The sequence below is a fragment of the Limulus polyphemus genome, unplaced genomic scaffold (assembly GCF_000517525.1).
Source record: "Limulus polyphemus unplaced genomic scaffold, Limulus_polyphemus-2.1.2 Scaffold4721, whole genome shotgun sequence".
Classification (NCBI taxonomy): domain Eukaryota; kingdom Metazoa; phylum Arthropoda; class Merostomata; order Xiphosura; family Limulidae; genus Limulus; species Limulus polyphemus.
Genome location: NW_013670331.1, coordinates 1,517 through 14,451, shown reverse-complemented (window position 1 = coordinate 14,451; position 12,935 = coordinate 1,517). Strand labels below are relative to the sequence as shown.

Below are 12,935 nucleotides of genomic sequence, written 5' to 3'. Positions count from 1 at the left end.
CACCGACAACTTGCGTTCAGCTAGAAGTCATCAGAGGACACCGAGTTTGGACGAGGAAGGGCTTTGATAAAAGAAGAAACGAATGTGGTAGTTGGGCAATTCGAGTTGTCGAGAAAAGTTCTTACTAATATCATTTGCTTCATATAATAAAGCATTCGCTTGAAATTAAAGTGAATTTATCAACAAACTAACATAATAAAACTAGGTAATATAAGTTTCACTTATAGCTATGGCTTCATAGCTTTAGAAAATATAAGTTTCACTTATAGCTATGGCTCATAGCTTTAGGTAATATAAGTTTCAGTTAAAGCTATGGCTCATAGCTTTAGGTAATATAAGTTTCACTTAAAGCTATGGCTCATAGCTTTAGGTAATATAAGTTTCACTTATAGCTATGGCTTCATAGCTTTAGAAAATATAAGTTTCACTTATAGCTATGGCTCATAGCTTTAGGTAATATAAGTTTCACTTATAGCTATGGCTCATAGCTTTAGGTAATATAAGTTTCACTTATAGCTATGGCTCATAGCTTTAGAAAAAATTCCATCAATATGATTTCCTTTAATTTAGGAAAAGTTTATCAAAAACTTTCCACTTCTCTTTAATTCATATATTCATACACACACAATAACACAACACCCATCATTCACCTCACATACACACAATAACACAACACCCATCATCCACCTCACAAATAACAGATTAAATAAGAATCTACAGATGTGCAACAGGTGTTTCAGTATCACATTGACCTTTGAGTTTGTTTATTTGTTATGAATTTCGCGCAAAGTTACACGAGGGCTATCTGCGCTAGCCGTCCCTAATTTAGCGGTGTAAGACTAGAGGGAAGGCAGCTAGTCATCACCACCCACCGCCAACTCTTGGGCTACTTTTTTACCAACGAATAATGGGATAGACCGTCACATTATCACGCCCTCAAGGCTGGAAGGGCGAGCATGTTTGGTGTGAGGGGGATTCGAACCCGCGACCCTCAGATTGCGAATCGAGCACCTTAACCACCTGGTTATGCCGGGCCGCTTATGGAAGTATTTCCAAGTTAATAACTCACCATTTATTAACTTTAATGCTTAAAAGTAATAACTGGCTAATTTGAATAATGAAAAAATCAAAATATGTCTAAAGTTATAACCTTATTATATCGTTATGTGTAAAACTGACCTGTGTTGGAGCTATAGGTAACGCATACAACTCACTCTGGCGCTTCGTTCTCGTGGCTCTTTTATCCAAAATTAGAAGTCTTCTCATTGGCCCTGCTGAAATATTACGTAAACATTTTCTAAATAAAGATATGACACCGCACTTAAGAACCACTTTGTTCATCTTGAATCGTTTGAAATTGGCGAATAAACAAAAAAAAAAAACAATTTCGATAATGTGGTTTTAACAGAGTAAAATAATTTGATTTTGAAAAACATAAATTACTCTTTACGTGCTGAAAATTAAAAAAGATTACATAAATTTAAGACACACAGACAAGTATATTTTATTCTAAAAAGCTGAAGTACTCGTCCTTTGTCGAGTTATGAACTTAATAAAATGTGGGAGTGAATGCTATGATAAATAACACAAAAATCCTAACTTTAACTCAATTTATTTATAACATAACATATTATTACAGTATTCATTATTATCTCACCAAAAGTTTTGTATTAGTTTTAAGAACTCACCATGTATATGCTTAAAACATGGTATACACTGTTAGGATGACTTTGTATTAAGAGGTAGCAGCCAAAGTAGTGACGGTATGGGTGCTTTCTATTACCCGCTTTCAACACCTAGCTCTTAATGTCCTTTCACACTGTTTCAGTTATTAATTATTTGACGGTCATTGGCCGCAGAAGTGTCTTACGGGATGAATTATAAGGTCACTGGTCAAAGTACGAAGTGAGTATAACTCAAGAAATGCCTCTTCATATCAGCGTTATGGTGGCTGTTGTAGTATTAACTTCATCTGAGTTTATGTATTATTCCAATATTGGCAGCCATTTTTTCATTGCATTCCTCCACAGAGATATATAAGACGTTTGTGTGTCTTTCCCCCACACTGTGTGTATGTTGTGGTATAGAAAATGTGTGTATAATATGCTTTCTTATAGCAAAGCTATATCGAGCTATCTGAGGGGAATCGAACCCCTGATTTTAGCATTCTAAGTCCGAAGACTTATTGTTGTCGTACGGGGATACGGAAAATTTAATAACGTTTTCTGTTTGGTGTAAGAACTTGGCGCTATTTACGAATGTAGTTAACTTTAACTTACGTCAAAGATAATAAATGCTAAATAATATCAATGGTGCAGATGGAGGAGTTGTGAACCCCCATTAATGTGCCCCTTGTTCCAAATTATCATCCCACAAAGTTTGGTTGAGATTGGCCCAGCGATCTAGGAGTAGTTAGATAAGGGACAAACAGATAGACACACAGATTTATGTGTATATATGTATAAAACATATGTTTAATAGTTTTGTGTGTTTGTTTTAAAGACATGGCGCTATCTATGAACGTAGTTAATGTTAACTTACGTCAAAGATAATAAACGCTCAATAACAGCAATAATTGGGGTAGAGGGGTTTGTGAACCAACTAGTAACATGCCCCTTATTCCAAACTATCATCCGACAAAGTTTGGTTGAGATTCGTCCAGTGACCTAGGAGTAGTTAGATAACGGACAAACAGACATACACACACACAGATTTTTGTGTGTGTGCCTTATATATATAAGCTAGCTCGATAACATAAGTACTTGTAGTGAGACCGTCTTTCTTCAGAGGTGAGCTACGTTTTTATTTCGTTTCATACATTGACTTCTAATAATTTAAGAACAACAAATAGAGGCACGTGATCATGGTAATGATCCGCCCTTTATATTTTGGACACTTGAAGCTCAACTTGGTTATTTTGCTACAAAATAACCTATTTTGAATATTTGTAGTCTCTTGACTCCTAAATCATTACGTTGGCTCATGTATGAAACACGTGACAAGTTTCATGACTTGAGCTGTTAATCGTTTTCTTATTACTTTGCAGACAGACAAAATAAACAAAAAACTCGGTCACCAGCTATTTCCATGTTAATGCATCAATACCTGTCATTATCAGCTTTATGTTAGCCGCGGTAGTTAAACTGGGATTTTGAAAGAAATTGAACTCTCTTTTATGATTCACTTTGGAATTTTAGTCAGTTTTACCCCTGGTTAGCCATATGTGTCAATCGATTGTTGATTGTGTTTGATCGGTTGTGATTATTGATTGTGTTTGATCGGTTGTTTTTTTTTTTGCATTTTTATGATTATGAAAGTTAAAAGAAAGCAAGTTTCTTTGTATTTTTGTTAGCCGCAGTATGGCAGCTCATAGAATGACTCTGAGTTCTTTCGTTGTTGTTTTTTTATCAAGTATATACTTTTAGTTCATTGCTCCATCATCTCTTGACCGATTTGAGATCTAATTTCAGTTTTGGACTCAGGAGGTCAAACCTTTTCGATTGATATACTTGACCACGCTCAAGGTCTCATAGATTAATTTAGTCTAATCCTGCCTAAACGAATTTCAATTTGAGGGTAGACTGGTAGAGATCTTGATGAGTAATAAAATGGAATCGGGTATACACGCCCCCCAACGCTTGGTATTGCTGGCGCACAAAAATATTTCTAATAAAAAGAGAAACAAGGGTCTCGTAGATTAAATTGCTACAATCCTGCCTAAAAAAGTTTCAAGTGCCGCGGCTATTGGGGATTCCCTCTTGTTTATGAAAAACGTTAAACTATTAATCTGTTAATATTAACTATTAATCTATTAAATAATCTATTTGGTCGAAAGATATTGAGAGACACATAAAACTTTTGACATAAAACTTTGCGAGAGAGAAATAAAACAGGAAGAGATACTTACAACTAATTGTAGTGGACATACTTAGAGCTTGTACAAGAGAGACCGTCAAATCCTTTAGGTTGTTTTGAGTGATCTCACGAAGATAATTAGGTTGGATCGTTAACTGGGTGACTTCCATAAAACTAAGAACGTCATTGATTAGAACACTTCTAGTGGAATCCACCTCCAATCTGAAAACAAAACGACAACACATCATAGCTTATTTGATGCAGCTTTATATCTTTCATATATTTAAAAGTTTGTTCTCTTTTGAACGCCCTCGTTTTTGAAACACTCGGGCAACATTTTTCAATGGAGGCGCTGGTAGTAACAATATGTTTTAATGAGCTATCTAACAACACAGTACAACAACATAATTCCTCATCATTAACAGTGAATTCCTTATACAACTAATTAAAGTTAAGTGTTAATCACAACCAATAACCTAAAACTTAAGATATACAAACTTGAAGCGAATAAATTATCTTAATACCCAGTTAAGTAACTTTCGGCCATGTTGTCTACAACATCTTGGAACAAAGTTTGTGACCGAACTGCTAATTCTCCATATTGTTCGCTGTTCAGGGTCAGAACTGTTGCCCTAGCAACGGACAGAGCCCGGGTTTGGTCGCCTAAAATTTTGTGGATGAACAGAGAACATTAAAAATAGCATATAAGAATAATAACAACATGTTCTTTAGATTATATATATATATATACTGATTAAGAATATGCTGTCTAAAGTTAGAAAGTTCACAATCAAACATTTACAAAGTCAACCCTTGCCACTTGCACGTTATACGAAATGCATTGTCTTTATGAATTATAAATTACGTTTAAGAGTTTTATACATATACATATATATATATATATATATATATTTACATGTGGAATATTTCCAAGTCAATTTGACTTGTTAAGTGTAACAGCACCTTCGATATCCTTGTATACTATATTGTTAAGTACTGTTTTTAGGTTCAGGAATATTATTATCATAAACATATTTTTTCACACACTTGTAACGATCAAGCCAATATTTAATCTCTAAAATAAAAATCGTTAAATAATTCTCATAGATGGCATGCTGATTTTATTGAATCGCAAGACGTAGTAAGTGATTTTGAATAACATGTCTGAAAAATATTTCTATCTCACTGAACTTTCTAAAGATGATGATAGAAAATTGCATTGTAATACAGTTGTTAAAAGACAATTCAGTAGGCTGAGAAAACTTACCACGATTTAAATACTGAAGTACAGTTTTATTTAAATTATCAAAATCAGCTGTCAAAAAGGACGACAAAGGTTGAGTGGAGACGATACTTTTTGCAGTGGTACACGAGTTTAAAACATCACACACTTTGACTTGAACTATAACTTCGGAGGTCTGGCCTGAAAATGATAATAACTAAGTAAATTCTGGATAGCAAACATTTGCTTCATAATTTATCGTAAAACGGATAATTCAAGACAAAAATAACTTATGTATATATATATATATATATATATACGGAAATTCTAACTTTTAGGTCTTTTAGGCTTCCGTATTTTGATTTTTAAATGACATTTTTAAAAATTACAATTTCGTTTATTGTAACAATGCTCGTATTATTCTGTGTTTTAATTTCCAAATCATTAAAACAACAATGAAATAAAAATAGTTTTTCACCTCCAGGAAGAATAACGTTTTCCACCACTGGTGGCGCTCCGGTAATACTAACGATAGGAGTGTATACGTCATTTTCGTTGAGGCGATAAGAAAAGGCATACAACAATGAATAGTCTTGTGGATAATCTACCCAACCTTCTGTAGCATCCAGAGTAAAGCTTGTAGTTAACGGAAAGCCAGAATTTGGCTCCACCTGGGAAAACCAGTAAATATATAAAACTGCTTAAGCATTTTTTTCCATAATCGTTGTTTTTTATATTTTTTTTATAATGGTAACTCCTGGATAGAAACTTTTAACATTAAAAACTATGAATATATTTATATATATAGTTATGTTATCAAGAATAAGTATGTTACTAATCTGGTTAATTCACCTCGAGTCTACCTCCAACAGGTGGATTATTTGTCTCTATAGTAACGTCAGCATAACCTGGTTCTCCTCCATCCAGTGGATCTGCTGTCAGCCGAAACTTATAGAGGGCGCCACCTAGAAGTCCTGTCCATCTCTCATTAACAGCTGGAATCAGGAGTGGAAGTGGACGATCGACCAAAGAAGAACTGTAATATCTTGGCACTACTGATGACGTCACTCCGTTCAGAGATGGAAGAGAATATTCTAGAATTGTGTATACACTATATGTATTGATATTGAGTAACCATCAACAAGGTGTAAGAATTTCACTACACTGAGAGATTTTCAGTACTCCATAGTATGTTCTAACCATGTACTGTCACCAAATACTAAATCATAACTTGTGTGAATGTCATCTGTAATTTATAAATAATGTAACAAATTAGATGCAACCAAACATACACATTTTTTTAACATTTTCATTTATACCTTTACTACACACTTATGGACACCAGAATGGCTAATTTTGCAATGACGAGTCGAAAGAGCGCCATCTACAGATTTCTGAATATATATGATGCGGTGTTTATATTAGTTCATATAATATTTGAAGTTCTTAATTCAGTCAAAGCATTTTTCTTTCAAAAAATATCATTCCTTAAACTACATCTGAAATCTGTACTTTGAAAGTACAATCCGTGTAAAGTAAACCGTCATCCATTTTGGATTTCAGAAATGATACTTTACATTATTACTTTTAAAAAATGCAGCTAACCTTTCTCTACCACAACCTCCCAATAAATTGTTACATTGGCTCGACTGGTCACGAATCCTTCTATAACAAGTCTTTCGTTTGGATTTATCCGACCGGACTTCTGACTCTTGATGTAGATAACAGGTAGCTCCCCATTGCGGATAGTAACTGTAACTTGAGTTTCTGCATAGCGAACGTCTTTGGAAACTTTTAGTGTAATGAAGTATCTAAAACATTAAGAGAAAAAATTATCAAAATTAATACCATCTTTAAAATAATTATTCAGTGTCCTCCTTGTTTACGTTAAGAGCTACCTTCACCATCAATGAAATATATACAGGACGTCCAAAACGTCTGGAACCATAAGCGCTTCAACGAATTTTATAGATTGTTCTCCTCATGCTGTCCTTGTAATTCGAGACAAGTTTGGATTAATAACAGGATTAACGCGACCTTCTCGTGCTTTAAGAGTGCCATAATCAGTCACGTATCTGAAATTAAGAAAAGCTGCATATCCAGACTTTTCGGAAACCCTGTACATCTATAACATTTATAAAATATCACTCTTTGCTTGTTACGAATGTGAAAAAAAAAGAATATAAACACGTATAATTTGGTTATAATTTCGTGTTTTATTACTAAACAGCTTAGACTTAGGTTTAAGAATATGTATATGGTATCTTAAGTTGAGCAAAATTGTAAGCTAGAATATAAACTAGGTTAATAAAACTGTCTGCTAAGGCAATTCTATAATAACGACGTTCTTTTCTAACGAAATTCCAAACGAAGATTATAATCTTATATTCTAATTAACAGCCACTGAATTTAACTTTAAAAATATACAAAACTAAGCATGAAATGAAAATAAAACCTCTACGGACTAAAATAATCTGTAACACAATTAAAACTCTTACAGTTAAATGCTTAGTATTGTTGGTTATCTATAATAATAAAAGGGCATATCTGTGTGTGTGTATGACCACCATAACTCCAAAAGGAAAGAACCTAGGAACCTGAAATTTTGCACACATACTAAGTGGACCTGAGAGTGTACACCTGGGTATTATTACCTATCTACGTGCGTGTGCATCTATTTGTGAGGCAATCTAACGAAAAACCACATTGAAAAGAAGTGGTTCCTAATATAACAACTCCTAATATATAAAAAAGCCAGTACGTTTTGGTAACAATGCATTAGAACAATGGCTTTTATGTTATGTTGCTTAGCAATAAAAGTATACCTTAATATATTGTTGTTAATAGGCTATGTGCTGAAAGTATAAAATAATGTGTATAAACTACAAAATTGAAAAAAAAAGTTGTTTTCTAATTTAGAGGCTCCGTTAAGTACAAACATTTATTTTGTATTATTTGTTTTTATTATTTAAGTTTAAATCCGGAGGACAAATCAGAGGGAAGGTTACATTTATAAACAGGCTACATCCCGTACAGGAGCAACAAAAGTATATAGGTTATACTTTTATGTTAAAATGGATTCAGAATACACACACTGACATAGTCATATAGAATAAATCAACCTAATAACCCGAGTGAAGCCGGGTACTTTCGCTAGTGGAGAATAAGAAGCACAGTTAAAAATTAGCTCGTTTTTTCACGAACTTGGTGTTTTACACCTGTTTGTAGTTCCATCACGAGTCTAAACTTTATCAACTCTAAAATAATCGCCATGTTTGACAGTCACTGTTTCTTCTAGGCTTAAGTTTTAAGATTCTGTTTGGTTTTAGTTTCTTTAGAAGCTAAGCATAAAGCTACACAATGGGCCATCTGTGCTCTGCCCACCACGAGTATCGAAATCCGGTTTCTAGCGTTGTAAGTCCGCAGACATACCGATGTGCCACTGGGGGGGGGGGGGCTGATTTTGAAATAGTTTTTAGGGGTTCCAAAATTTTGCAGCTTTTTCCTCCTGGACAGACTGCAAGCCCTTGGGTTAGAATAAACTCATGAATTGTTACAACCTCTTACGAAAAAATCAGTATACAGATATTTTAGTGTATTATATTTAATTTCAAAATTTAACCGAGATCCGGATCTTGGTGACTTCATACCGCCAACAAGCACTAGAAGTATAAATGATCCGTCAACCTGTTGGCATACCTATACTTTTACTCATCATCATCAAGTTACACAGCAGAGTGTTTCTTCTTAACAGGTTTTCCTCAATCACTCAACATATCATTAATTTATTGGAAACTATAACTTGACTGATATATCATTTTTATTCGAACCACCACTGCTAATAGAACAACTCATGGAATGAGTATACAGACACGTGTAAGTCTAGTTGTGTGACTACTACAGGTTCACATTTATTTTTAGCAGAACAGACACGTGTAAGTCTGGATGTGTGATTACTGCAGGTTCACATTTGTTGTTAACCGAATAGACACGTACAAGTCTGGTTGTGTGACTACTACAGGTTCACATTTGTTGTTAGTCGAACAAACACGAACAAGTTTGGTTGTGTGACTACTACAGGTTCACATTTATTTTTAGCAGAACAGACACGTGTAAGTCTGGATGTGTGATTACTGCAGGTTCACATTTGTTGTTAACCGAACAGACACGAACAAGTCTGGTTGTGTGACTACTACAGATTCACATTTGTTGTTAACCTAACAGGCACATACATGTATGGCTGTGTGAATACTACAGGTTCACATTTATTAACCGAATTAACGAGATTCCCACTGTCCCTATCTACTATCTAGCGAAACCACAGCCAAGGGAACAGGCTTGGAAAAATCAGCTGCAAGTCTGATTGTGTGACTACTACAAGTTTACGTTTGTTGTTAACCTAACAAACACGTACAATTCTGGTTCTGTGAATACTACAGGTTCACATTTGTTGTTAACCGAACAGACACGTGCAAGTCTGGTTGTGTGACTACTACAGGTTCACATTTGTTGTTAACCAAATAGACACATACAAGTTTAGTTGTGTGAAAACTACAGTCTTCCATTTGTTGTTAACTAACAGGCATGTGCAGGTCTGGCTGTGTAAACCTACACAGGTTTATATCAGTAAAATTTGTAGAAATTTATAAATACGTTCGTCTCTCTTCTCATGTACGTGAATATTCCTTACGGCCTTAGGAAGGTTTTCACCAGGGAAAATCCTGTAAGATCTAGGTCACGGATAACGAAGTCAATACATATCTTTATTAAAGGAAATATTTAAAATGAATTGCCTTGAGATCTTTTGTTTCGGGCTTGGTGTCTTATATTACAATCTGCAAATCATGACATCGTGGCCAAACCACGTGAGATCATCGACTGATACGTACATAATTTGTATAGTTTCGAGAAATAAAGTAAAATTATTCAGTGCAGTAAGTTCATACACCACTTCCATTTCTCGAAGAGAAAACCATTTTCCCTTAAACCAAAGAGACTATCCAAAACATATTATTGTTCATGTATCGATAAAACAACCCCACAAATTATTTTTCTCAAGCATAAGAAATATATATACTTCAGGTATTAATAACTATCAAACAATGCACAACATTGAAGTAATTGGTGTAATTATTTCCATTTCTTGTGTTTATGTAATCCAGACTTACGTGCTGGGTAGAAGTAATCCTGCTGGTACAGTGAGAACCTGGTCACTGACCAACAGACTAGTTCCAAAGCATGACGCATTAGTGGTCACCAGGTCACTACACGACCATAATAACTGAAGATCACCAACAGCGTTGCTTGGATCAAAAGATAGAGCGCCATCTAGTTTGAACGGTGTCTTGTCTCCGACTACCAGGTTTGAAGAACTGATTACAGCCTGTAGACTCGTCCTTTTAACTCCAATGGTAAGCGATGCATTACTCCACTTACTCTCATCACTGCTTACAGACACTATAAAAACAAAACACAATGTATTTATCTGTTTCTATTAATTGAAAAAAATATTCAAACTGTTTTTATTAAATAGAACCGATTGCATCTGTACACCTCTCGTCATGGTAGAACACTGGTGCTCATCCAAACCCTGGCTAGTATTCTGTTACATAAACTAAACGTTTGAGATCCTCTAGCTGACTTTAAGAAGTGGAAAGACAGTTTTGTCACTGTATTTTTTATCTCAGTTTCTAAACACAAATTACAACTATTAAATTCGTTTTCTTTTTTCCTGCCTTTTGTTTCTGACACATCCAGAAATCATGTTTAAATCATCACGAAGTCACAATATCTAATTTTTCTTCTAGATTTACGTAATATCAGCTTTCTTCTCTGACTTCGATCGTTCTTGATATCTCGCCAGCTCAAAAAAAAATGGGGAGACGTAGTTATTCAGTAATTACTTTATAGTGTTCTTACCTTCTCCAGTTTGGCTTAATAATGTTAATCTTAGTCAGAACAGTGAATGTCCCGGATGTAATGACGACACTAAATCTCTTTTTACATAATTACCTAAACTGTTCAGCGAATGAAGATCTAATAAAACGTGTGTTTGAAATACGTTCCATGGTTTTAGATTGTAAATGTCCTACTTTTCTGATTGGTATTTATCTTATTATCAAATTATTTTTATGTATAATAGCTACACGCAGTATTTGTAATAAATAGTGTCAGATACAAATGAATGCAAGTAAACACTATATCCCGAGAAACGAATTTTAAAAAAAATGTATAACAGATGAAGTATTTTAGCAGAATATTTAAGACAATGTAACCAGATCCGTTTTTATTATATTTAGTCTGCTGTAAATATATTTTAGTTAACTTTCTGAAGTTTATATGTTCCTATCATTTATTTTTTAGCAAATGTAATTATTACTTTTAAACCATTGTTTAAATATTCTAGTGAATGATATTGCCATATGGCTAGAGTGAATATTGTGTTATTGATTGTATGATTGGAGTGAAAACTGATTTGTTGATTATATAATTAGAATGAAGCTAGTATTGTGGATTATATAGTGTAGGAGTAAATATTGTATTGTTGATTGTATGGTTGGAGTGAAAACTGTTTTCTTTGTTATATAATTAGAACGAAGCTTGTATTGTTGATTATATAGTTGGAGTAAATATTGTATTGTTGATTATATAGTAGGAGTAAATATTGTGTTGTTGATTATATAGTAGGAGTAAATATTGTATTGTTGATTATATAGTAGGAGTAAATATTGTGTTGTTGATTGTATGGTTGGAGTGAAAACTGTTTTGTTTATTATATAATTAGAATGAAGCTTGTATTGTTGATTATATAGTTGGAGTAAACATTGTATTGTTGATTGTATGGTTGGAGTGAAAACTGTTTTGTTTATTATATAATTAGAATGAAGCTTGTATTGTTGATTATATAGTTGGAGTAAATATTGTATTGTTGATTGTATGGTTTGAGTGAAAACTGTTTTGTTTATAATATAATTAGAATGAAGCTTGTATTGTTGATTATATAGTTGGAGTAAATATTGTATTGTTGATTACATGGTTATAGTGGATATTGTATTGTGTTTATATGGTTAAAATGAAAATTGTTTTATTTATTATACAGTTAGAGTAAAGATTGCATTGTTGGTTATAAATAGTTGTAGTGAAGATTGTATCGTTGGTTATAAATAGTTGTAGTGAAGATTGTATTGTTGGTTATAAATAGTTGTAGTGAAGATTGCATTGTTGGTTATAAATAGTTGTAGTGAAGATTGCATTGTTGGTTATAAATAGTTGTAGTGAAGATTGCATTGTTGGTTATAAATAGTTGTAGTGAAGATTGTATCGTTGGTTATAAATAGTTGTAGTGAAGATTGTATCGTTGGCTATATAGTTGGAATGAAGATTGGATTTTTAGTTTCAATTATATGTCACCACTGAAATGAAACAGATATAAAATATATATATACAATCATTTCTTACCAGTGACTGAAATAGCGTAGGCACTTCCAAGCTGAATATTTCCTTTAGGAACAGTGACTGTATTTCCAGAAAATCCACTTAAATCAACAACTGATGGCGAAATAGACCAAATGAACTACAAAGAAAATCATCAAATAAATATGATAATTATTGAAATATCATAAATAAACCTTTTATTACAAAACCGTATTTAAAGAGGTAAACGTATATTTCCAATATATATATATACAAATTTTATCATTCTTTTAATTCGTTCTATTATTCAGGTTTGTTCTATAGTAGTAGTTTGGTAGTGTACTAAATATTTGTACTTATTCTACTAGTAACTCGAGTAAACAATTGAACACTGAAATAACTAAGGCTTTGGTGCGGTTTTGTGTGTGTGTTAATGTCGGAGTGA

At 33.4% G+C, this 12,935-nt stretch overlaps 1 protein-coding gene across 1 annotated transcript in view; it reads right to left on the bottom strand.

Annotated features, from left to right (window-relative positions):
- The window catches only part of LOC111088913, a gene marked incomplete at its 5' end in the record, with an annotated part of 68,226 nt that extends 55,576 nt beyond the window's left edge, over positions 1-12,650 (bottom strand). The window contains 8 exons of the mRNA XM_022400212.1: positions 1,180-1,274; positions 3,908-4,077; positions 4,380-4,518; positions 5,556-5,748; positions 5,930-6,171; positions 6,683-6,888; positions 10,246-10,534; positions 12,536-12,650. Coding sequence (XP_022255920.1) covers positions 1,180-1,274; positions 3,908-4,077; positions 4,380-4,518; positions 5,556-5,748; positions 5,930-6,171; positions 6,683-6,888; positions 10,246-10,534; positions 12,536-12,650 — 1,449 coding nt within the window. The remainder of the gene's footprint in view (positions 1-1,179; positions 1,275-3,907; positions 4,078-4,379; positions 4,519-5,555; positions 5,749-5,929; positions 6,172-6,682; positions 6,889-10,245; positions 10,535-12,535) is intronic.
- Positions 12,651-12,935: the final 285 nt, after the last annotated feature.